Below are 26,433 nucleotides of genomic sequence, written 5' to 3'. Positions count from 1 at the left end.
TCAGAACACTCTGCAAGGATAATAAACTAAGGTATAATTTAAGATTAATTTAGCATGCACTTTCTATACATTAAGACAAGGAAGAATTAAAACATGTTGGATCTTAATGAAAACAACAGTAAGATGAAAAAAGAAATGTTGAGTCTGTTCAAACTGAAAGATCAAAAGTTAACTCTGCAGCAGTTGACAAGACACACAAAAGAAAAACTCCTGATAGCCTTTTGCTATTAATTATTCAAAGAAATAAAATGAAGGCTTACGCCATCAAGTTCATTTCCAGAATCCAAATCAGGTCTGCAAAGCTGGCACATCAACCTCAGCTGCCCTGAAACTCTGTACTAATGTCAAGCACATCTACTTCAAAGTTCAAAGTATACTTACTTTTCAAGTGCACTGCATTTCCAAATATAACTGACAGATAATTATCTGAATAATGAACAATTTCCCAATTCAGAACACCATTTCAGTACAATTTTTGTGATCTAATGCCATTTCAAAGTAAAATAGTGCTAGAGAACATGCAGAATAGTATACACATTCCCCTGCAGTACATACAGAGTCATACTCTTCTTCCTCTTCTTCCCCATGGTCATAGAAGTGCTCGTAATCTGTAGATCTGGCTGAATCCAGTAATTCTTCTCCATCTTCTCCACCCACGAAGAATCTAGGAGGATCATTCTCTGTTGCACTAACAGACATGGTTACAAGATCTCTACAGATCTATGTAAAAACTGCAGCCACTTTCGCAGCTGAGCTACTGGACATGTTTCCCTACTGGAACAGAAAAGTCCCCTGGCTCTTTGATGTTGCTTGTGCAGGGCTGCCACTGTGATAACGCTGTCTGCCAGACACTGTTTAACCGATATCATCTGCTCATTATCGGTTTGAGTTGCTGCTCCAAGAAATCCACAACAGGCTGCTGCTTCCCTGAGATGATATTAACTTTTTAACCTAAAAGAAATATCCAAACAAGCAAACAACAAAAAGAAAAAACACATTTGATAAAGGCACATAAAAATAAACCCTTCTCATTTAGAAAAAGCATTTTGACATTTACATACCTCTGGGCAAAGCATCAGAAATGAAACCATGCACACTACACACAGTCTATACTTTTGCATGTATGTTTAGAGCAGGGGGAATAATTTCAAAATAATTCAAACTACTGATGCAGATATTTTAAAAACAGACAATACAATTCACAAAAGTAAAAACCGGCAAACGCATTTCTTTCCTAACTGAAGAAGGGTAAAGTGCAGAGTGCATCTCTTATACGAAAAATAACAAAAATCTTCTCCAATATTTGTGATACTTAACTCACTATCCCTGTCATCAGCTTTTTTTTCCCCAAAGGTTTCCTGATCAAATGGCAGTGGCAAACAGACAAAAATGTTAATGAAAACTGTAAACCCTCCATTATGACTACCCTGAAACAGAAACCTATTCTTTCAAAAACTAAGTGAACATTCAGAGTGAAAGCAGAATCTGTGTGCCAGCTTGATGTTTGCTTATTCATTTCCAACAAAGAATTGCCTTATTTTCACACCAAAAAATTAATATGTACAGGGATGTACACTAGCATGGCCTTCTGACAAAAGTACTTCTAAGCACTAATGTACTAGTGAAGTGAACAAATACTGTGACCTTTTAATTAGCCATGTGAAAATAAAGTCTTGGCCAAATAACTTGTATACAGAAACAGACACTCAGAGCTGTCTTCTGTTGTTTTAATTAGGTAAGTGTTCCTGCTGTAAGTTGTGCACAGGTTTTTACCATTATTTATAATCCATTTATTACTACTTAGAAAATTAACATGCAGTTACTTGTTTACAAGCTTACCTGACCAAACATTTTAGGTTAAGTTGCTTATTAGTCAGATCATTACATAAATACCCTTCAACAATGATGTCTCAGCAGAACTGAATTTGTCTTTAAATATCTGTCAAAATTACTTTGGCTGCTCTATAAACAAAGTGAAGCAATAGTACATCCCAACAGTGATCAACCATTCAGCTTCCCGTGAAAGACAGTGGTAAACAGAGCAAAAGTTACCCAGAAAGAATCTGTCCTAAGTCAGAGAGCAATAGGTTAAGCGTGGGTAAACAATATAGCTGTTTCAGATCCAGAAGCTGAAGCTGAGGTCAGACAACAGAGGCATAAGGATCCTGGAGTGACAGCACAGCCGTTTGTCCTTAAAGCAACAAGAACAAGATGAAATTTCTAACACCTAATTCATCTTCCTCCCACAAGAGTTAGAAATTAGGCATTGAGATAAATCAATCCTATTTGTGAAAGGGTGAATAAAGCGAGCTTTCCAAATTCTATTTCTAGCAAACTTCAGAAAGTCCGAGGTTACTATGAACACATACTGGCACCTAATACCGAATTTTGAAAGGGTATTAAAACAAAAGAAAAAGACCCCCTAAAACTGGTATAGCTTGAAAATGAAGTTTAACAGTTCCTCTTGCATCGGCTTCCCCTCCCACCACCCAAATTCTGTAAACTGGAAACAAGTGTCTTAACAGCTTTGTAAAACCTTTTCTCTTAAAGAAGGAAAAGCAACCACTTGAAGTAAATAAGCAAGAGGTCACTAAAACATGTTTTTCAAGCTTTCTTTCCTCTACATATTCCTGTAGTGCACTTTGTGAGAGCAGCAGCAGTTGTGAAGCTTGTGTGCAATTAATAACTAGTTACTTCATGAGGATCTCTGGCACTACCTGAGTCTCTCTAACCCGAAGTGATTACTTCTCAAAGCAAGTAGAAACCATACAAATAAAGACTGAAGGGAAAGCACAACATATTTGTCTGTAAATGACACAAACCTATAACCTGACAAGCTTAGTTCTCTAACAAACCTATCGAAACTGAGAATTTTTCTACCTTCCCAGCTCAAGAATCTGGAGACTGTTGGTGTTATTTCTTATCAAGCGGAGCTTAACTGGTGGAAAACTGACTTTGAACAGTCACATAGTCTACTTAGAGTTAACAGATTACTTTCTGCAAGGCTTGTTATGTTGTTCACCCATCTGAAGGTGGACGAATTACTAGATTGCCACTCCATGCTATTGTCACAGGGCCTCAGAGCTTTCAGATAGTTTGCAAAAAGAAGGCCAAAGGTACAGGATCAAGAAAAGAGACTGACACTTCTCAGGCTTGTGAACTACTGCATGCGCTTACCGAATTGCATATAAATTGGCATTCTGACTGCTGATGGTTACCAGCTTATCTCCCAGACAGCACATGTTGTAAGCTAGGTCACTAGCATAAATTTGAGTCAGGCTATAATGAATAAATTATTTATTTTTTTAGAATAAATGCTTTCCAAGATGGAAATTAAAATTCTTTCCCTCCAAATGCTTTGGCTGCCATAAAAATGGAGGAATTGGCTTCTTTCTTGTGGTTTGTGAAATAAAGCTAGTGCAAGAAAAGAGATACAGAAAGACAAATATGAGAGTAAGCAACTGCAACTACAGTGAACAACTTACACAAGTCTCCTAAAAATATCTACAGTTATCCGACGTAAAAAATGCAGTAAGACTGTGCTGGGATAAAAACGTGGTTCTCAAGTTGTACACCAAGGAGAAATAATAAATGGCAGAGCAAGAAGATGGAGCTGCCTTCCTGCCCCAGAAGTACTGTTAATGATCATGGGAGAAACTTGTAACACACAGTGCCCTATGCAGAATTCCATCTTGCTGCCCCTGGAGCAAAGAGGAGTCTTCCCAGTATCATTTTTCTGTATTAAGTGAGCAACAGCAGCGATATAGGGGCACAGATGCTCTATGTTAGATCATCTCATATTTGGTGCATAAGCATAAACCTCATCAGACAGTGGAGATTAGAAGATTACATGCATGCTTCATGCATGGAAGATTGCTAGGTAAGCAAGACAAAACTCAAAGCTTCCTGTTGGAATATACTAACCCATTTCCAAAGAGCATCAAGAATACCCAAGCAACAATCTCCTACCATGCAATGCCTCAGCTGTTAAACAAGGTTTTAGAGTTTACAGATAAAAAAAACCCTCTGCTAATTTTGAAAAATGCAATTTAACAAACAGTACTGTTTCTTAAAAGAGCTTCCAACCAAATGTATGGTCTGTTCATTCCACCTGTCCTAAAACTTCCTATTCATGACCACCACATGACATGTCTTGGCCAAAAAAAAAAAAAAAAGGAAAAAAAATAAAGAAAAAGAAAATGTTTAAAGACAACAGTAAGTCTGCTCATTTTACATTCTCATCTTAAAATAAACTCATCTCAGTTTTTCCTGAATAAGTTACACAGCACTAGAATATTGCACTGCAAAGGAGAAGTAAAAATCCTTAAGTTTAACTGATATTATTATCACTTATGAGTGGAAGGTATACAAATAACATTCTGAATATATAAAATGACTTATAGACATACTTATCGTTAACATACAAATAGGGCTGTATTTGAATTTTGGTTGCCTGCTAAGCACGTCAAAAGCACGTCAAGTTCAGTGTTCACTGCAGCAATGCACTACAGACTTCTTTTCTAACAGAACATTTCTCCACTTCCACAAGTATATAAAAGAATTTCACAAGTATATTCTGAAAGAAGCCAAAATATAGTCCTCACTAAGCATTAACAGATATTTCCACAAACAGTTTTTCTGTCTCCATTCCACATGTTTCAGCAGCTCAGGAATCCAGACCTGCTGTTTCCCATTACTTACACAATAAAGATTAGCATTCCAGTAACTGTCAGCAACAAATCAGCTCAACATAGCAGCAGTGGTCAGAACAGTCATGTAAAAGACACTCAGTGTTAATAGTCATGTTCTAAATACTAATAAAAACATTGACTCCTGTATAAACAAAAGCACTTCACCAGGTTCTCTTTTGTGTTGCTACAGCTATCAGAAGAACACATACACGCTGCCTCTACTGCACTCTAACGGAAACTAATGGAACAAAACTAGAGTAAAAACACTTATCTGTTATCGCAAGAAAAAAAAAAACAACACATCATACATTAAATAGCTATAAAACATTTACAAATCACGAACCATGCAGGAAAACAACTGTTGGAAATGCCATTATAACAAAACAACTATAAACACTTCGCTTTGTTTTCCAATCTACATCGTGGAATTTAACAAATGGGTAACTGTGCAATAAGTGGTGCTCATCTCTTAGATGATTCTTTACATTTATATACATAACAATAACAAAACAGCCCACTCCCCTGCACCCTCTCCCCATATTGCTCCTCTTAAAAGTTTCTGTTCCTACTGCTGTAGGCATATTCAAACTGTACCCATCACCAGTTTTCTCCAATACAAATTAAGTAGTTAAAATATGAATTACTTTAATAGCAAATTTTCAAGTAGTCTCAGTGAGATGACAGAAAGCTTTTAACATCTTCATGTGAGAACCGCTGTACCTAACATTTTGATTAACAGTACACTTAACAGCAAAAATGTTTGCCTCACACCTGCTGAGGCATTTTGCCTGTTTTAAAATTCTAATTCTGCAACATGATTTATGGTGTAACAAACCACAAAAGACAGTTTGTTGGGTTGCTGGTGGAGCAGAAAGTATGGGGAGGGGGCAAGAAGGGAGATGGAAAGAAGAAAGTGCCAGCAGAGTCTGAATTCTGAGAGAGCTGACAGCAGTCATTGTGATGCTGAGTGCTCTGGATGGACGCAGAACAGCTTTCTATAGATGGTTCAAATAGACTTGGTAACACTTTAGATTTAAATGTGAGACTCTAGAGCTACTAACAAGGCCCATGCTCAAGAACAGCATTTCCTCAGGTCTGACAGATGAACAGGAAAATAAAAGAGACAGGACAGGCAGAAAGCAGAAAAAGAGGGAAGGGATGTCAAGATACAGAAGTTGCTGAAGACAAGACTGCAAGCAAATCATACATGACTTGTTTATTGCTGTACCTTACCTGGCAAAAGACACATATCCTCTCCAATTTAGTTAAATATTCAATGTCTACTGTGTCATGTAGTCAACAGTACAAAACATTAATATGTACACATAGACATTGTTCTATTCTACCAGACATCCTGTGAGGCAGTGAGCAGCAGCTGTCAGCCCATTATTGAGATGGACCAAATCTAGAAAAGGTGTGGAGCAGCTCTATCCCACTATCCCTTAGCCACAAAGACTACTACAGTTTTAGACTGATAATACTTTGTGCGTAACGACAACAACAAAAAAACTCAAACTAAAAGAAACAATAATCACAGAAAATATAAAGGGATATAAAGGTTTCCAGTAATGACTGGAATTTGCAAACTGAATCTAACAAACTGATTAAGAGACATGAAACTGAGAAAAGCCTTTAACTCCCTTCACCAAATACAAACTTCAACAATAGCCTTAAGAAGTTTATCACCACCTTCTGTAACTCAGCTCTGCTCAATAACATGAGGCAAGAAATTGTGCTGATGTACAACAGAACATAAAAGAAGTAGACTAAAAAAGGTAGCAAAAGAAAAAGATGAAATTATAAAGGCTACACTACAGAGTTACAGGAATACCTGCTACCATCTTGCATTAAACTAACATCAAGGTCTAGGTTTCACAATATGCTGACATCTCCCCCCATCATAAGTAATCTACACATTAATACAAGATTTTTCCAAAGTTTCTCATTCTGTAAGTGTTTTCACAGTATTTAGTTTGCTCTCCACCTCCAGATCAAGATAGATAGATCTGCAAAGTATCAGAAGAAGGCAGGGTAGATCACTGCATATTCTCCTCCCCACTGGCAGTGTGGCGTGGCCAAAAAGTGGTAGGCACCCACACAGGGATTCAATAAAATAAAAACAACCCTTCTCACTCCCTCTCCTCCATCCAAAAGCAGCTGACTTCATCAGCTCCAACCAGGAGGCTGCAACCCACTCACTCTCCTCCCAGACTCTCCCAGGATTCCACCACAACTTGCTCCACTGCATTCCAGCACAGACAGCCTCACCTTTACCACCTTCCTCTCCCCACACCAAGAATTTGCATCTTTTTGTCCCACTCCCAGTCCACTGTGTCACCACTACTAGCTCTACCTACTAGTTCCAATCTCCTCCATTACAGCCAGTGGGGTGGGGCAGTCTCCAAAATCTGTCAGGAAGTGATGACATTACAAGAACCTCCCAAAAGTGAAGATTAGGAGTAGCCTTTATTTGTTGCTTTTAGCCAGCCACTTGGTTGTGCCTGCAAGCCAAGCACAGCTCTCAGATTGTCAGATGAAGAGCCATCATCTATGTTAAGTGACAACTGTGAACATGCTAAGTTCCTTCTGTTTGCAGAAAGAACTTTAGTACAGTGTTCCAAAAGCATTACTGTGTAGTACTTTATGCATTGCTCCACCAGAAGACTGTAGCAGCTCCCATTCCAAAACAGACTACCTACTTTTCTGTTTTGCTTTACTGACATTTAAAGAAATATTTTGAAGAGTGAAGAGGAGCTGTGGGAAGGACCACGCTGAAGTAGTTCATGAAGGACTGTCTCCTGTGGGAGGGGCCCCACACCAGAGCAGAGAAAAAGCATGAGGAAGGAGTGGCAGAGCTGAAGTGTTATGAACTAACCACAGTTCCCATGCCCCGTCCTCCTGCGCTGCTTGAGGGAAGAGGTAGAAGGGTTGGGAGTTAAGTTGAGCCTGGGGAGAAAGACGAGGTGGAGGAAAGATATTGTCAGATTTGTTCTTATTTCTCATTATCCTACTCTGTTCCACTGGCAATAAATTAAATTAATTTCCCCAAATTGAGTCTGTTTTGCCCATGATGGTAGATGGTGAGTGTTCTCCTTATCTCGACCAATGAGCTTTTGTTCTATTTTCTCCCTCTGCCCTGTTGGTGAAAGAGGAGTGACAGAGTGGCTTGGCAGGCATCTGGTGGCCAGCCAAAGTCAACCCACCACAGTGCTCCAAATGTGCTTCCTGGGAAAAAAAAATATTGCATTGTTACCTGCACTCCATCTTCAGCAGTAAAGTATATGTACAGGTGCTTTTACCCACACTTTTTTCAGCTTAGTGGTTAGAACACTTTTCTGATAAACAGGAAACAGGGACTTGAAACCACTGAGACATGAGGAAACAGAAACAGTATTTAGAATCATAGAATAGTTTGGGTTGGAAGGGACCTTCAAAGGTCATCTAGTCCAACTCCCCTGCAAGGAGCAGGGACATCCCCAACTACATCAGGTTGGCTCAGAGGCCCATCCAACCTGCCTTGAACATTTCCAGGGATGGGGCATCCACCACCACTCTCAGGTACCTGTTCCAGTATTCTACAATCCTCATGTAAAAATTTTTTTCCTAATATCCAATCTAAATCTACCTCCCTCTATTTTAAAACCGTTACCCCTAGTCCTGTCACAACAGGCCCTACTGAACAGTCTCTCCCCATCTTTCTTGTAGGCCCCCTTGAAGTACTGGAAGACCACTATAAGGTCTCCCTGGAGCCTCCTCTTCTCCAGGCTGAACAGCCCCAACTCTCTCAGCCTGTCTTCATAGGGAAGGTGCTCCAGCCCTCTTATCATCTTTGTGGCCCTCCTCTGGACCTTCTCCAACTGGTCCATGTCCTTCTTATGTTGGGGGCTCCAGAGCTGGACGCAATACTCCAGGTGGGGTCTCACCAGAGCAGAGCAGAGGGGGAGAATCACCTCCCTCGACATGCTGGCCACGCTCCTCTTGATGCAGCCCAGGATGCGGTTGGCCTTCTGGGCCGCAAGAGCACATTGCCGGCTCATGTTGAGCTTCTCATCCACCATCACTCCCAAATCCCTCTCCTCGGGGCTGCTCTCAATCCATTCTCCGCCCAGCCTGTATTTTTGCCTGGGATTGCCATGACCCACACATCCTGTTTCATTCAACTGTCCTAACCACTAGGCTACCATAATCCAATTTCACTTTCCCCATACACCACTAGTTTTCATTAAAGGTGTCCACTATGCTTCTTTTCACAGGAGAGGGCTCGCTGCTCTGGATTCCAAGCAGAAGGCAGGTACCTAATGTGCAGAATCTTACCAGTGAGACAGACACGGTCAGGGAACAGGAATCCAGAAATATTCACCTTACAGGCATTCCTACTGGAAACAACTCTTGTCAATGTTAATTTACAGGGGCACTGACATTTCTTGAAATGCTATATAGCTAGACTAGGCAACTAACTGCAGTCGCCTAAATCTTCTCCCAGGGACCTGAATTATTTTCCAAGAGCTGTGCACCTAAATGTTTGTGCCTAAAGTAGGATATCAGTCTGATCCTCTATATTACAGTAGCTCAGTCCAGGGGACTAAAAACTTAAGAGTTGTACCGTGCCATATAAACTAGGATTCTGTTAAAGCACACAACTGTGATAGCTTTCAAACAGTAAGTACTTGGTTGATTTCCCCATGTTTGCTTTCTTTCCTAGTAATTATACAGTTAGTTAAGCGAAATATTTCCAGTAATTTAGAATTACCACACTGAAAGTGAAATAATTTTTCAACGCAAATATCTTAACCTTTCCCTTACTAAATTCTTTGCTTGCAGAACTTTTCCTCAATAACTCACCAGCAGAAATGTGACTTTTCAGCACATGTAATGACATCTGCTAAAACTCTAAGTTTTACTCCCAAACACTGCACTATCACAGGGCATCTTTCAACTTTTTAGGAGTCATAAACTGCAAAATGAACCATTACTATCCTTCAACAGATGTGTCAGAACAGCCTTAAAAGTCTAGAAAAACCTGTCTCGTAAATATCACTGTCTTCCCTTCAAGATGGAAGGGCAGTGGTTTTTTTTAAACTGGGAAAGACCACTGCAAACTGACATCTGGCATGCACTACAAGTGTCTCCTGCGCTACCACAAAACAAATAACCTTCACATTCATTAACCTCCAAGCTCCTTTCTAAATCAAACCTTGTCAAATACATCACATAAAGACATTTATTTCTGTGGCAAGCTTGATTATTTCAAGAAAGTCTGGCTTCTGAACTTTTAGAGATCCCTTTCAGAAGATGTCAAAAAAGCTTCTCCATATTCTCACAAAGAACTTGTTACTTCAGCTTTGTAGAGATAAGAAAGTTTTTGCAAAAAATTCTGTACCAGAGTTCATTAGGCTCAGCCTCAGGAGGCCTGATCAGTTGTAACCACAACTGCCAGAAGGATGAAACTCTCTTCCACAGAAAGAATGAGCCAACCAAGACAAGCCAACTGCTATTTAAATTAGTCTCTCTCACACGTTGAGCCATAGAAGAGGCATATTACATCAATCAAATCATAGAATCATGGAATAGTTTGGGTTGGAAGGGACCTTTAAAGGTCATCTAGTCCAACCCCCTGCAAGGAGCAGGGACATCTCCAACCAGATCAGGTTGCTCAGAGCCCCATCCAACCTGGCCTTGAACGTTTCCAGGGATGGGGCATCCACCACCTCTCTGGGCAGCCTACCACCTTCATTGTAAAAAATTTTTTCTTTATGTCTAATCTGAATCTCCCTCCCTCTTTTTAAAAACCATTACACCTCGTCCTATCACAACAAGCCCTGCTGAAGAGTTTCTCCCTGTCTTCCCTGTAGTAATCCTTCTGCCAAAAACAGTTCTACATAGCAAGAATAGTTTTGTTATTGGTTGAATCAAAACTGGTTGAAAGTGGTAAGTTTAGCTGCCTCTCATCATTTACAATCATGCATGTTTTCACCAAAACAAAGGAAGACTTGATGGGAATTTTGATACCTCTCCTGGTTTCAGCAGGGATGGAGTTAGTTTTCCTCTCAGTAGCCAGTGTGTTTTCAATTTTGGATGTGGAGAAGACTGATAAATACACTGATGATATGAGTTGTTAATGAGACCAAGGACACCGTCCGGCTTTCCAAGTCTCGCTAATGTGCAGATGCAGGAGGCTGGGAAGAAGACAGACAGAATAACTGACCCAAACTGGCCAAAGAGAGTATTCCATGCCATAAGCATCATGCTCAGTATATAACTGGGGGTTGCCCATGGTGGGAGGCATCCATTTTTCCATCTCATCTGTCTTGTTTGCAGCTTGGGAGGGGCTGTATCGGTCGTTGAAACACTGGGTGGTGAGAAATCGTGCCTTGTTCATTTTGTATATTTAAGTATCTTTATATTTTGTTATTATTGTAGTTTTCCTTTGATATTTTAGTAAACTGTCTTTATCTCAACCCGTAAGTTTTCCTTTATTCCCAATTTCTCTCCCCCATCCCACTGGCAAAAGGGAGGGTAAGCAAGAAACTGTGTGGTGATGAGGGCTAAACCACCACAGTCTTTTTGGCGCCCAGTGTGGGGCTCAAAGGGGCCTGACTACAACAGTCAGGAGATCATCAGACTTTAATCTGCAGAGCTATGGTTCGAGCCCCTGGTCAGTGCCAAAGGGTTGAGATGAGGACAGTATTGAACACAGTGTGTTCAAAACAGATTTGTTACAAGCATTCATTATGTCAGTTTGGTCATTGCTGGCCACAATGTTGGTTTCTATCTGCTCTCAGAGCTGGTTTTGGAGCTGCAATGGGCAGCACCCTACTTGCCATATATGCTGTTTGTCAGTGTTCATGCATGGCTTATTGATTCTGGGATTAAAGGTATTGCAGCAAGAATCATCCTGATCAGGGAAGAATGAGCTTTGATGAAACCAAGTGAGGTGCAGCTGTGACAGAACCAGAACTGATGCCCCATAACTTCTTTGAGATCATCTTCAACACGCAGACCATGGATGTGATACACCAGCCGCGCCAGATGCATCAACTGTGAGCTCCAGATGCAGCATGCAGCAGCCTCACACTACATACCATCTCTCTTGCTCTGAAAGACTGTTATCACAGATATAGCCCAAAGTTGTGGACTAAATGAGCTCAACAGACTTCAGAGGAATAGCTCGTAGACTGAGGGAATGATACCTGTGTGTATATATATAAGCATGATGTAAATAATAACCTTATATTATCGTAGTTTTCCTTTGCTATTCTAGTAAACTGTTTTTATCTCAACCCACAAGTTTTCCTTTCTTCCCAATTTCTCTCCCTCATGTCACTGGGGAGGGGGAGAGTGAGTGAGAAACTGTGTGGTAACCATGGCTAAACCACAACAATACCCAAGGAAAAAAGGTTTGGCTTGCTACTAGAGTAGAAAAATGATGCAAAAGGGATGCAGAAAAGATGCAAACAAAGCAGCTTAAACAGATTAAGGGAAATAACACTTAGAAAGAAAGAAGCAATGTGATGCAGAAATATAGTAGCAAAAAAAAAACTGCACAGAGTAGCTTTTCAGCTTCAGGCACTAAATATAAGTGTTTTGGATGAGAAAGGAAATAACTTATTTCACTGCAGTTGTGATACTGAGCTACCTCAGTCTTCCTGCTTGCGTGAGGAGAGTGGCTAACTACAAAATCAACTACTACAGAGTAACAATAAAAGTGTCAAAAACCTCAGAGTATTCAAAACTTAACAATACTCAGTAAAGCCCTCAGGTTCAGGAGAACACCAGCAGAGCAAAGAGAAACACTACAGAAGTCACTCTATCTATACACATCTCTCCCATCTCAGCTCCTGACAGGTGACTTTCTGGTTAGGACTTGTAACTGATTCTGAGCTCTGGGACTGCCCCTGTTATTCCTTCCGAGCTTGACTACAATGCAGATAGCAATCTCCCTTGCCCCAAGTAATTTTATGCTGAATTTATAATCTGTTTTTGGGATGTTAACAGAGGGCCGCAAATCCAGTGTTTTAAGAGATGAAATATCACCCCCACTCCCCTGTCCCTCCGTTTAGGAACACTGCCTTTCACCTCAGGTTCTTCTTTGTTCTGAAAACCTTCACTCGTCTTTCTCACAGCACACCACGCTGCAAACTCATGTTACTGCCATTTCAGTAAAACTCTTTCCGTGAACAGAAAAAAAAAACACAAAACCAGGCAGAAAGCTAGAAGTGCTTACCGGCCATGCCCACCGTGTTTTACTGAAAACATTTTAGGTCTGCGCCAAAGACAAAGAGGACCGGCCAGGGAGGGCTGCCCATCCTGCCATCAGGTACCGGGACCGGATCCGGCCAAGGAAGCCGCCCACTGCTCCGACCCCGCTTCTCACCTGGCCCAGAGCCGCGGCCGCCGCAGGCTCTTCACCTTCTGCTGCTGACACCGCCCGGGCGACAGACTGCGGCGCGGCAGGCCCCGGCCACCGCCCCTCCGCCCGCTGCCGGGGGAGCAGCCGCACCGGGGCGCGAACGGGCGCCGGCTCCTCTGGCGGGGGAAGGGAGGGGCCGGGCGGGGCCAGGCGGCAGCGCTGGGCGCGCGGGACAGCGGCAACCGCCGCCGGTCCCCAGGCCGCAGCCTGAGGGGAGGGGCCCACCGGCCCCGCCGCCATCCGCCATCGCCCGCCTCTCTAAAAGGGGGGAGCGGCTGGGAGGGTGGATCTCGCCGGCACCCTCCGCACCCCCCGAGCCGGCAGGAGGATGACGGGGGGCAGGAGGAGGGGGAGGGGGAGGGGGAAGAGGAGGGGGAAGAGGAGGGGGCCCCGAGCGGCACCGGGGAGAAACCGCCTCACCTGCGCGTGGCGCCACCGCGCCTGGCGCCGCCTGCGCGCCCACGTCCCATTGAGCAGCCGCCGCCGCCAGCCACCGCGTGGCCCGCCCCGCCCCCTCCTCCCCCCTCCCCCCGCTCGCGGCGGTCCGCCCCCACCCTCCCGCCACTTCCGGGGGCGCCACATAAGTCTCGGGGCGCAAGGGCCGCTGTGTCGGTTCGCCGGCCGGGACCAGGTCAAGTCAGTGGGCTGCGGCCCCTGGACAAGGGCGTGCCGGTACCTCTGCCTCAGCAGGTGCGTGCCTGGGGGCCTGACGGCTCTTCTGCGGCGCCCGACGTGACAGCGACCTCGCCGCGGAGCCGCGAGAAGGGAGTGGGGACCGGCGGCCGGGAAGGGGGGGGGGGAGGGGGGGTGAAGGAAAAAGATCGCGTCGGCGCCGCTTCGCGCGTGCGCGAGGCGTGCCGTGCCGACCTGCGTGCCGGGTAGAGGTGACTCGAGACTACCGCTCCCAGCGTGCTCTGCGGCGGCAGGGGTGGTGCAGTCGGCCGCTGTGGGCCGGCGCGTTGCATGCTGGGCGCCGTAGTCTTGGCGGCGGGCGGGAAAAAGGTTTGGGCGAGGCCTTGGCGCTGCGGCGTCGCCGGACCCTCCGGGCGGCGGATGGGCAGGACTCTGTATCTGGAGGAGGCGCTTCTGCGAGCGACGGCTGACGGCACCAAGCCTTCAGCTTAGCGCACCTATCCTCTCAGCTCCACCGGCCACCGCCTTGACCCTCTGTCTGCCTTGTAGGGACCATGCCTGATCGCCTCTCCTGTCCTCATGTAGTGGTCACCGTAAAGGATAAGACAGTATTTGCAAGGTGGCAGTCAGGGGTTAGGGCAGCGGTTTAATTTACTTGTCTGCGCCTCTGAGGCAGCACCGTTGTCATGTGCAGTGCAGCTTCTGTCCTGACCGAGGCCTGCGTGTGGTCTGATGGTGCCAGTGGCCTGTTAGGTGGTGTCAAGCTTGAAGGTGGAGATGCCTAAGAATTGAGAGTGTTCTGAAACGGCAGGGTGCCTCTGTAAAAAAAAATGGCGCGTGTTTCCAAAAGCCAGGAGGGGATGTAGGTGAGTGTGTCCATGTTATTTACAGGCTCCTGGAAGCACTTTGGTTACAAAAGATGTAGTGACACCTTCATGGGTAATCCTGTTTCTGGTAGAAATTGCAGGTAACAGGTATGGGCACTACTTGAAAGCTGGACTTAAAAAAAAACAGCTTTGCAGTTAGGATCATGAATATGTGTGGGAAAAGTGGACATTAAGAAGTAAAATAGTTAAGTGTTAGCAGATTTTACTGTTTTGGTTAAGACACTGTAATGGTTTAACCCCTGCTGGCAACTAAACCCCGCACAGCTGTTCATTCACTTCACTCCCAGTGGGATAGGGGAGAGAATCAGGAGTTAGTGAGAAAACTCATGGATTCAGATAAAGATGGTTTAATGGATAAAGCAAAAGCCATGCATGCAAGCAAACCAAAACAAGAGTTTCATTCACCACTTCCCATCAGCAGGCAGATGTTCAGCCACCTCCAGGAAAGCAGGGCTCCATTATTCATAACAGTTACTTGGGAAGACAAAACACCATCACCTCAAGTGTTCCCTGCCTTCCTTCTTCCCCCAGCTGAGCATGACACCATATGGTATGGAATATACCTTTGGTCAGTTGGGGTCAGCTGTCCTGGCTGGGTCCTCTCCCACCCTCTTGTGGACCCCCAGGCACTGGTGGGATGTGTGAGAAACAAAAGGCCTTGACTCTGTGAAGCACTACTCAGCAATAACTAAACCATCCCTGTGTCATCAACACTGTCTTAAGCACAAACATAAAACATAACCTAATACTAGCTGCTATGAAGAGAACTGACTCTACCTCAGCCAAAACCAGCACGGACACTAAAACAGAGACCTCTGGTTATATGGAAGTCTCATTCTCTTTGCTGAAATATTTTCCTTGACTGTAAAGCAGTGTATTCTTTTCCAGCTTCAAAGGTATTAAGAATGGATTTCTGATTTGTAAAAGTCTCTGGGGTTTTTTTGTTTTTTTTTTTTTTTTTTTTTCAATTACAGACTAGATACATTATGAGTATTGATAGAGATAATTCATAGGCAATCCAGCAGACTATTGAAGCACGTAACAATTTGCTGGATTAGGATCCAAGTAAATGTGTATGGATACCCCATAGTGCAATTCATTCTTCATTGACTTATGTATATTTTTCTGTACTTTTATAGTAGAAACTACTATTGCAGGAATGAGGGTAGGTATCTCTGTTTAGCTGAAGTATAAGCTCTGGGCCTGTTCAGATGTGCCTTATGGCTTGTGCAACTTCATTTTGTTAGAACCAGCAACCATGTACTACATGGAGAATATTCACTGTTTCAAGTAAGAGTTTCAGGAGCAAAAGGCACTGTTAAAAAAAAAAAAAGTTGTGGAACATCTTTTCTTGCCATGCATGAAAGTCTATGTCAAGCCAAAATGGTCCATCATCCCAATGGTTAACTCATAAATCATATCTGGATGGTTTTGACTTCCAGCCATGCTTGGGTAACTGCAGGACTGGCCTTCAGGAGAGCCTAGAATTAAGCTTGAACGCATGCCCCTGGTAGATAGGGTGTTATAATTGCGTATCACCAGTACTCTTATATTGGCAGCAATGCTAGTTAATCAACTTCTTTAGAACAATAGAAACATGAATTTTATCGTGGTAGCCTGACCTTCCTTTCTGCTGTTCGTTATCTAGTTTACTAACTCAGTGAGTTGCTTTGGTTTATGCTACCACATGGAAATTTACAGGAAACTACTGTGCCAGCCAAGATCACGAGAAACGGTACTCTGTTCTGGCTCCACTGCTTCTCTGTTCTGAAACACCTTTCCTCACAGACAGGTTGTAATGGTGAAAAGTTTTTCTGTGCTAGTTAGCTTAAGTATGAGAATTTTACTTTAAAACACTAATGCTGTATGACCAGAGACTTGGCTGGTTTTGAAAACCAGGTCTAGGTTGTGTAAAAGGGAGTATTCAGTGGGGAAAAGTCACTGTTTGAGTGTGACATTCCTGGCATGCATTTGACATTGATAACACAGCAATGTTTAGCCCAGCTGTATACGTAGGGTATGATATTCTATAAATAACATAGAGCATTCTATTTTCTGGGAGAAATGGAGTAAATAAAAGCATAATCACTCTTTAGAGCTCCCTACCTCCTTCCCACCCCCAGCATAGTAAAGATGATACACTGAAAAACAAACATCCTGATTTACACATTTGGCTTTCAGATAGCGTCAGTGTATAATGAGAACATGGATTCCAGAGTGACTGGATACTGTCATTTCCCCACAACTACATGCCTCTTAGCAGATATGGCAGACAAACTGAATACTCTTTTTAGCAAGCTATATGTTGTCACATTGTCTAGTTTTGGGACACTAGCAGGATAAGGAAGACATTTGCCTAATGCTGTGGATAACCAACATTCATTAAGAAGTTATGACATAGCAGACTCCGAGCCTGATCATGCTCTTGCAGACATCAATTAGAGGAGGATCAAACTGCCATTCTATCTACATCTTCGTTGCTGCTGGAGCAGATTTGGAAAGAAAAAAAAAATCACTGAAATTGCATAGAGCCTGCATGAATATTTCTGCCTGTGAATATTTCTGATTGTCATGAATTGCTAAATATTTTGATGTTATTCTTGGTAGACCCAAACTTCTCCTATACCAGTGACGTACTTTACTAATGACGTTTTGACATAATGACTATTAATGTGATCAGGGAAGTCAGCCTGTGTCAGGGAATGAGTTGTTACCTTACATACGGAGTCTGGTTTGAGACTTCAGAATCTAGTTGTCAGATGAATTAATGAACAAAATAAATTTCTGTCAGTTTTTGTGTGGGGAGTTGTTTTTTCCTATTCATCTGTTTGTTTTTGTCCAACTAGAGTGACTCTTTAGACACATCTAATCTCCAGCACACCTGCATTTGAGAGCTATTGGAATGTTTAAGAATGAGAAGAGCAGTTTCTTTCTTTGAGGTCTCGTTTCCTCCCTTGTCCAGTGAATATAGTGGAAGTCTCCTTTGTCTGGAAGTTTTAAAACATAGTTTGACAAAGCAACTTTGCATAGAATGAAAGTAATGTGTTAAGGAGTGTTCCTTATTGCTTAAATTGATAGCCTGGGAATATTGAGAGCAGTGCAGTGCAATGTCCTCTTAGATGCTACGTTATCAGGATACCTCTGAACTACAGAAAAACCGGTAAAAACTGAAGACGTGCTCCTCCGATGGTTGCTCTGTCTAACAAATACTGTGCTTTTTTGTTTAGGTAGCAATGGTCCGTAGTGGAAAGAATGGTGGGCTCCACCTGAAGCAGATTGCATACTACAAGCGAACAGGGGAGTATCATCCCACAACATTATCAAGTGAAAGAAGTGGAATCAGGAGAGCAGCCAAAAAGTTTGTTTTCAAAGGTAAAAATATTCTCTCAAACTACTCTGAAAACAGATTTTTAGGCAAAGATTTGCTGATACAAAAAAAAAAGAGTGAGATCTTGCGCTGCAGCATATTCTGATTTTAATATACATTCTCTATGAAACACTCTGCTTAACCCTTGTTAATATATAACAGGATGTTTACAGAAGTGGAAACTCAATCTGCTTTTAGTCTTTTTCAGGAGGGATTTATATATCTATCTAAAAGCCAAACCTTGTTCTAGGTACTGGGGAAATACATAGCCATTGCAATCTGTAATTCAAAGAACTATAGAAAGGTAGATCCAGATCTGCAGCTGTAGACAAGGAATGCTTGTTCCAGTCTGGAGGATACTGTGTGTGGCTGGGCACAAGTGCATGGATGGCTTTGCCATCTGTCACCTTAGAGCCTCCCGGCCCTTCTCTATATCCCTGTGAGGAGGTATATGAGCCTTTATAGTCTGTTCTGCTCTCTCAATCCCATCAAACCTGCCAAGTCTATGTAGAGAGAAGACAAGGAGTAGTTAAAGCTCCAAATTGCCATGTCAGGTTGCTGGCAGGCAGACAATAAGTCTTATAACACATCCTACGTCCTCTTCCCACCCCTGACATTAGCTTGTGTTTTGTTCAGACTTCCTGTGGGAACATTGTTTGCTTTCTGACTTGCCCTTGTAATGCGTCACGTCCAGATTAATAAAGATAGGTGGACAATTGGCACTTTGGAGTAAGTAATTTAAGTCTTTGTAAACAGAAAGCTATATTTACACAGAAGTAGATTGAAGTTGATTTAGCAAATTCTGTACCAAATCATTCCCAGTAGTTTAATAAACGAAACAAAAGATCAAGCACTTGCATATAACTTGCTGGCACTTTTCTTCTTTCAGAAAACAAGTTGTTCTATGTTGGAAAAGACAGAAAACAAATGCGCCTGGTAATTGTTTCAGATGAAGAGAAGAAAAAGGTGCTTGAAAAATGCCACGAAAATGCTGCTGGCACTCATCATGGCATATCAAGGACACTGACTTTAGTGGAATCTAATTACTACTGGACTTCGGTAACAAATGATGTCAAGCAGTGGGTATGATCTCATAGCTACAGGATATTTTTTTAGTGTAGTCCGTTACAAACGTTTTGTAGTCGTAAGACTTTGATATAGCAAGCACCTATACTGCTCCATGGTGAGGAAACGTAAGCTTACAATCAAATTTTAAATGGTCTTCTTGCCAAAGCATAGTGTTTCCTTTTAGTACTGACCATGTGGCTTGCATGTTGCTATATGTTAACCAGTGGTGGGGGAGCCACACTGCCTTTAAGTTTACAGGGCACAGCTAGTCTTTGAGAGGGATTTCTCTTGCAAGGACTCTTCTATATCTTTATTAAGATGCAGTGTAGCTTCCCAAGGGTATGTGACCAGAGTGGTTTGCTGGCAGATAAGCGTGTGAAAATGGTGCCTCTGCCTTACAATTAGGAGTGTTCAGGAAATAGTTAAACAAATCACTGCTTGGGAAAGTTTCTTCTCCTCCTTCACCCAAAGATACATGGACGTGATCCCCAGGCAGAATGTGATCCTTGAGGAACTGTACGTAAAGTGCCCTTTACGGCCAAATTACTGTTACTGTCAGCTTGCTGCATCACCTGAACACTTTGGGTTCATGCGCAACTGTAACATGAACTGAAAATGAGTCTTTGCTTTCAATTCAGACTTGGATAAAGGAGCTCTGTCCAGTAGATGACGCTGATCCATGTTATGCATGGTAGATTATGTATACTGCCAATGTTTTTCAGCCACAGCATAGACAGTAGAACCAAAAGGGGAATGATTGGGACTTTCATTCCCTCCCAGCTGCTTCATACTTTCTTTTGTATTTACAGATGTTAATGGATATTAAAATTTATACTATGGACTTGAAAGAGCACAGTGCTTTCAGGGTGAGGAGAGTTCAACTATGAATTCCTGCACATATCCTTCTTCTAACCTTCACTGTTGTTTGGTTTTGTTTTGTTTTTATGCTGGGGCTGAAAAATCTAAAGGTAAAAAATAGTAAGAAAGATGATTAAATGGATTTATTTTGCATTGCCAGGTCTGACTTAACTTACAGAGCAGTAGTGGAGATTTATGATTGTTCTGATTTTCTTAAATCTTCACCATTGCTTTTTATTGACAGCATCTTCCCTGATTTTTGCACTAGGTGTATGCTTGCCGGCATTGCCAAGTGGCAAAGAATACAAACACTACAGCACCCAAAACACACCCTATCAAAGCAGAGGATCCATGGACAGCTGTCACTATAGACCTAGTGGGACCTTTTAATGTTACCAACAGAAGCCACAAGTACATCATAATTATGACAGATTTGTTTACAAAATGGGCTGTTATCTTGCCACTGCATGACACTTCAGCAGCTGAAATTGCTAAGGCAATCATAAATGTGTTTTTCTTATATGGGCCACCTCAAAAAATGCCTTTTGATCAAGGGAAGGAGCTTGTTTATCAGGTAAGTCTTTACATTGCTGATTTATTTATTTTTTCAAGAAAAAAAAATACATTTTCCCCTGTATTAGATTTGAATTTTAGACCGTTCTTGAAAAAGACTGTAAATCTCTTAATTAAAAAAGGGGAAAAAAAAGTTAGCACATACAGAAAATGGTGAATCAATTATTTGCAATTACAAGTTTATGCAGCATTTCCCTGCATAAATATATCTTTATCTTGGACAAAGAACAAAGCAAAATGATTTCCTGCAATCACAGTGCAGGTATTGTCACTGAGTTGAACTGGAACAAGCTTTCACACTCCAACATGCTATATTTCATTCATCCATAATGTCCAGTGTAGCAGATAGCTAAGGATATTTTTGACATTGGCCTATAGTGATTATGAAGAACTTCTCAGACTCTCAGAGATGGTGAAATTGTGAGACTGATACAGAGGAAATGACAGATTGAGTTGGTGGCAGAAATGTGGCTCCTAAGCCATACTGATTCCGTTAGCTTTCACTCTCAACCCTGGACTGTTTGGTGGAAGTATGTGTGTAAGACTTTTGCTCAGTCACCATCATATCAACGGAAGGGATGGAGAACTAAGTTTGTTTATTTGAACTGCAATACAGAAGAGGGAAACCAGTAATTGTGTTCTTTTTCTTTTGAAGATAAATGAAGAACTGTTTGCACTGTTTGGAATGAAACAAATTGTATTGTCTTATCCTCAGACAGATGATGTAAATGACAGAACATGCAAGACAATCAAAGCTTTCCTTAACAAATACTGCATTGACAATCCAAATGATTGGGATGAACATTTGTCTGCTATTGCCTATGCTTTCAATTTGACAAATTTGGTATGTGAAGTTTCTCTGTTGACTAAAGTCCCTCAAAATATCTGCAAAGCTGTATGCTAAGTTTGCATGCTTTTTGCTCTCCCTTTAAATAGGAACCAGATCAAAACACCCCTTATTTTCAAATGTTCAATCGTAACCCACATGTTGTTGAGCCAATGAATATATGTGGAGAAGGAGAATACAGTATGTTTGCCAAAATATTTGAAGCAACTAAAAAAGCCAGTCAAGTACTAGAAGAAGAGAAAACCTCAGATTGCCAGGTAAATGTTATATATTCAAATGTTACTAGTAAGAAGACTGAAGATAGCAAAGATGGAAGGGCTTGAAGTGTAAAGTATAGCTAACTTTTTAAAGCAATGTAGGATTTTGGTGGTTTTTTTTCTTTTTTTTTCTTTTTGCCTGTGATCCCTCGATTCCAGTGTACCAATCCTCATATGTGTTTGGAGGGAGTAACCTTAAGAGACCTATTGCCGAGAGATTCATATCTGACTTAGAGGGCTGCGTATCTACGGAAGCTGGAAACCATTGCCTATGGACTATTGGTTTATGAAGATAAAATCAATTTCTTCAGAACTCTCCAGCCCTACGTATTATGAATTACACACATCCAAAACCACTTAATGTTATGCTTCTGCATTATTAACCTTTGTTATGAAAATACATGGTTACTTTTGGAAAAAGGTGATGTAATTCATATGTACCTTTCTGCAGGTGCATAAAAACACTTCAGATGATCAAAAAATCAAAAACAAAATCACTGTAAAAAGGAAGCCAAAGCAATTAAATACCCTTCGACTTAAAGTTGGTCATGAAGTCCTCAGGCAAAGAAAAAACTGGTGGAAAGACGGTCGTTTCCAGTCGGAATGGGTTGGTCCTTGTGTTATAGATTATATCACAGATAATGGCTGTGCAATTTTAAGAGATGCCACAGGATCCAGGTTGAAAAGACCTATCAAGATGTCTCACCTCAAGCCATACAGAAGAGGGTCCAGTGAAAAAGGTATATGTATATGTGTGTGTCTTTTTTATTTTTATACATATATAAAATTTTGTGGGGGTTTTTTAAGCTTTTTTTTTCCATCTGTTGGGTTTAGATTATCAGAGTGAACAAGTATCATTCACTCACCAGCGTGAATTAAACTAACACTGGGTAATAATGCAATAATTGCAGTTTTCAGTAAGGAGAACAGTGAGTGTGAGTGGCTTCAAACCTATGTGAAGCATGGGACAGAGCTAATGAATCATGTTTAAAGTCTGTTTAAAAATAGCTTCTGTTAAAATTGCTTCTAATCTGTGGTTTGGCCCTGTTCATGCAGGCTGGTGAAAACATGCTAGGAGTATAATTAGGCTGAACTGTATTCAAAGAGCATTTTCTGACTGTGTTTCTGTTTTGATGTAGACAGGATTCACATTTCTTTTGCTTGTCTAATGGAAATCTGATTTTTTTTTTCTGCTTAGTCTGACTAATGCAGATGGTACATGTTTAAACTTTTTTTAACTACAAAAGGGTGTAATCTAAAGCCTTAAAATGGAAAGACTACATCAAAGAAACAAAGACTGAGTAGTCAACCACCCTTCTTGCTCTTACACATTTAGTGTGTCCATTTGCAATGCTGCTGTGTTAATCAAACAGTGGCAGCTGTTCCTTTTCTGTTGATGCTGTCTCTGAGTCACCGCAAGCATTTTTAAGAAAATGAATACTCAATGTTTAGAAGACTTCTGTCACAGAACAGGCTGCTTTTTGTTTCAAAGTTCTGGAAAAGTAGACCAATTCTGACTCTATTAGCATGTGTGGTTAAGCTTTGGTTCTTCAAAATGCATAAACTGCATTGAGATGGTAATTTCTTCCATCATCTCTTAAAACTGAAGGATTTGTAAAGCTGAAACTAATTATGGAATTTCACATGAGAACCTGATGTTTATGCCAGTTGCAGTTACAGATTTCATAACCAAGATGCTGATTTCATGTCACATCTCCAGGACACTACTTTCACTGTCGGACGATCACTCTGTGGCTTCCAGTTCCTTATTAAAGTGCTGATCCACAAGGAGGAAGTCACATGCAGTTCAGGCATACAGATAATTCCAGCTAATTCCAATGACTTCGGTAAATTCTATCACAGTATAACAAGTTAAATGTAGTTGTCTTTGTAGGATCAGAGCCTAATATATTTACCAGTAAATACTGCAGAAGCAGTAGAGTTTCTTCCCTTTCCCAGGAGCTAACTAGGGATTAGTTGTCTGACACACACAAAAAATTCAACGGATTATGAGTACTTAAAAATTTAAAATTATAGATTGATATTCATACATATTTACATTGTGTAGAGAGGTAAACCAGGCTTTTTGCCAAAGTAATTGCCAGCCTTTATCAAATAGCCTAACAGCAATCAAGAAAGAGTATTCTTTCAGTTGGATAAGAGATAAGAAACCAGGAAGTGAATGACGTCTTTTTCATCCGTAAAGAAACACGTATATCTGTGTAACAAGGGACTTCGCTTTACTAGCAGGGGTGAGCTTCTTTTTGTCTGCAACTTACTTATTATTCCTACTGTTGTCGTGTAAGTCTGGTGGCTGTTCCACCAGGCTGGTGCCATAATCTTGAATGGGAACAAAGCATTTTCAGTGCTCTCTCTGAAAAAAAAAGTACATCTTAAGTAAGGATATTTGTGGCCTTGCCTACCAACTTTGTAAGTATTACTAAGCATTTTGATTGCCTTGCTCCAAAAATCTGAAGTGTATCTTGTGTGTACCACAACTTCAGAGGTGTGAGTTTGAGAGTTTTAAAGAGGAAAGGCAAAGCCTAAAATGGAGTGCTCATTTTTTATGTGAGGGAAAAAATCTTTCACAGGTAAGAATGGGCAATCAGAAGCAAGGTATTTTTTCATAACATTTTGTAACACTCTTTGTCTAAAGATAAATCTTGAATTGGTGCATTGATAGAGCCTTTGGTACAGGCATTAGAGATTTGCAGTCTAGGTGTACCTGAGTTGCCTGCTACCTGGATGTCTTTACGGAGGTTCCAGGACACCTTGTGCATACATACATTTATGTGTCTGAAGCAATGTTTCAGTCTGTCTTGTTTGAGTGTAGTTTGTTTTAAATATTAAACTCAAGAGAATGCCTCTGGGTCCAGTGCTTATATGATTCAAGAGTGTAAACAGGCAGATTTAAGACACTTCTGTTGAGAACCATGGTCAGAAAAGTGCAGTTTCAGCTCCACAGTAGCTCCCACAAAGGTCCCTCTTTGTACCTACATCTTGCAAAGAAATCTGTAGCCCCCTGTACAGAGAGATTTGCCTGTTGAACAACTCTTGTGATTTAACAAAACACTTAATTTCACACTGGGGTCTTCATGTGAGCAAGAAGATAGACCCTCATCTTTCAGAACAGAAGTATTAACCCTATGTTGACAGTTAAACTTCTAATTTGTTTGGTCAGACTGTTTGCATTTTATTTGAACTCATTTGGAAAAGTAAAACACTGTAACCATGTATCAGATAGAAGAAAATCTCAATAATACTATATAGTAGCAATCACCACTATTGTCTTTAGATTATATAAAACTATTTTATTTCTTTTTTTTCTTGTTTCTTAAAAAAGCCTGTTGTGTTGCATTAAGATTTCCTGAAAAGATCTTGCAGCAGCAATATTTCTCTGTGTGTGTGCACAAAATTGAAGAATCTGCGTGTCCATTTATTTAAGGTATTAGTTCAGTAACTGACTATGACAGACATCAAGCTAGCCATTGACCTATCAAAGAAAAACTCTTAATGTGGAGCACTGCAAGCATTATTTTGTGGATGTAATAAGATGCACCGAACATTTGATGGTCAGTGAAATTAGGAAATTCACATTATCATACTACTGTAACGCAAACATTCTTGACTTCTTATGGAAATTGCTTTGACAAGTAAGTTAGCATCTCACTAACATTTTAATTATGCTTTTCAGTACACTAGAAGGTTCTTATTTAACGGCCACTTTTCTTTTACAGACAACCATTACTTTTTACGAGGTGCAGTAATTGTTGACCATGACTATATTGGCTTTTCTGAAAGATCCTATAATCGAAGCCAACAAGACTCTGTTGCTGAAGGGGAAGTAAGTGCCTGCACCAGAGATGTCATGTCTGCTGTCCACGTGCCACCTGCAGCCTGCAGCCACCAAGAATCAACAGATGGTAAACATCAGTCTGAGCTGACAGAAGATCAATGCGTTGAATCAAACAATGCAGAGTTGGAGCAATGGCCTTCACCTTGCTGGACACTTCAGACCAAGATAGAGGATACTTAAGCATAGTCTCATGTCTCATTTCATTGCCAAACAGTTTGGGACTTCTGTGGCAGACTGAAAAAAAAAAAAGTAATAGCTCCAAATTCCTTAGCCAAATCCACTTTGCTACTTCATGAATATAAGAGCACTGCAGGTGTCCATTGGTTGATTTATGTGGATATTAAGAACGAATTGCTCTGTTACCAAAAACATAGGCACAACCTAGTAAAAGCACATGTTCTTATAATGTATTTAAATGTCAGAGTTTGTTGGTAGAATGGCAATGTGGTCGTACCTTACTGTTATCTTCTCAGGACACAATGCATCATTCCACTGTAATGATCTTTCCATTAATCCTTAGATAACTCATTCTTAATGTGCAGAGATACTGTGGGATGAATATAATTTCAGCAACTTTATGTAAATTTTGCCTCCCCTGTAAAGAAGCTAATGCCCTCCTTTTCCTGTTACAAAACAGTTTCCTGTTCTTTTTGAGAAGCTGCCAACTCTGACTCTTACTGCTTCTAATTTCTAATCTAATCCACAGCTCTAAGATCTCACAATACAGTATGGCTGCCAAAATCAAGAACATGTAATGTTCTGCACATGAAACAACACAGCCTTCAGCAGTTCCCCACTCATCAAAACTCAGCTAGGGTCAGCAATTTTAATTTCTCAGGTGTGTCAAAATGTTAAGAGCATTCCCCATTCATTTGTGCTTTCTTCAAACATCTAGTTTCCCGTATGGTTACATCTTCCCAGAGCTGGAACAGGTTTGGAAATTTCCACTGACATTTGTCTAAGAAAGGTGGAGCAATGCTGTTACT

General features: G+C 41.3%; 2 protein-coding genes across 13 annotated transcripts in view; one reads left to right on the top strand and one right to left on the bottom strand.

Moving 5' to 3' along the window:
• Positions 1-13,896, bottom strand: part of PPIP5K2 (diphosphoinositol pentakisphosphate kinase 2) — a 57,272-nt gene extending 43,376 nt beyond the window's left edge. For 8 of the 10 annotated variants that reach the window (XM_086769853.1, XM_086769856.1, XM_086769860.1 and 5 more), the window contains exons 1-2: positions 13,778-13,896; positions 556-951 (exon numbers count right to left, since the gene is read on the bottom strand). In XM_086769853.1, coding sequence (XP_086625979.1) covers positions 556-699 — 144 coding nt within the window. In that variant the 5' untranslated portion in view covers positions 700-951; positions 13,778-13,896. Of the gene's footprint in view, positions 1-555; positions 952-13,065; positions 13,174-13,521; positions 13,587-13,777 lie in introns of those variants that run through there. The other 2 variants (XM_086769854.1, XM_086769855.1) reach the window with 2 other exon arrangements.
• Positions 13,897-17,854: 3,958 nt separating this feature from the next.
• On the top strand, positions 17,855-26,104 carry GIN1 (gypsy retrotransposon integrase 1). 3 transcript variants are annotated; one of them, XM_086771344.1, is made up of 7 exons: positions 17,855-17,993; positions 18,878-19,071; positions 20,183-20,488; positions 21,203-21,331; positions 21,424-21,591; positions 22,043-22,331; positions 25,329-26,104. In XM_086771344.1, the coding sequence occupies exons 1-7, from the start codon at positions 17,855-17,857 to the stop codon at positions 25,625-25,627; spliced, it is 1,524 nt and encodes a 507-aa protein (XP_086627470.1). In that variant the 3' UTR covers positions 25,628-26,104. The 3 variants fall into 3 exon arrangements, with proteins under 3 accessions (XP_086627470.1, XP_086627469.1, XP_086627471.1); XM_086771343.1 differs by having other exon boundaries at positions 21,143-21,331; XM_086771345.1 differs by lacking the exon at positions 17,855-17,993 and adding an exon at positions 18,623-18,717 and having other exon boundaries at positions 21,143-21,331.
• Positions 26,105-26,433: the final 329 nt, after the last annotated feature.

Source organism: Chlamydotis macqueenii, chromosome Z (assembly GCF_036417535.1).
Source record: "Chlamydotis macqueenii isolate bChlMac1 chromosome Z, bChlMac1.mat, whole genome shotgun sequence".
Taxonomy (NCBI): Eukaryota; Metazoa; Chordata; class Aves; order Otidiformes; family Otididae; genus Chlamydotis; species Chlamydotis macqueenii.
This window is presented reverse-complemented; position numbering and strand designations above follow the sequence as displayed.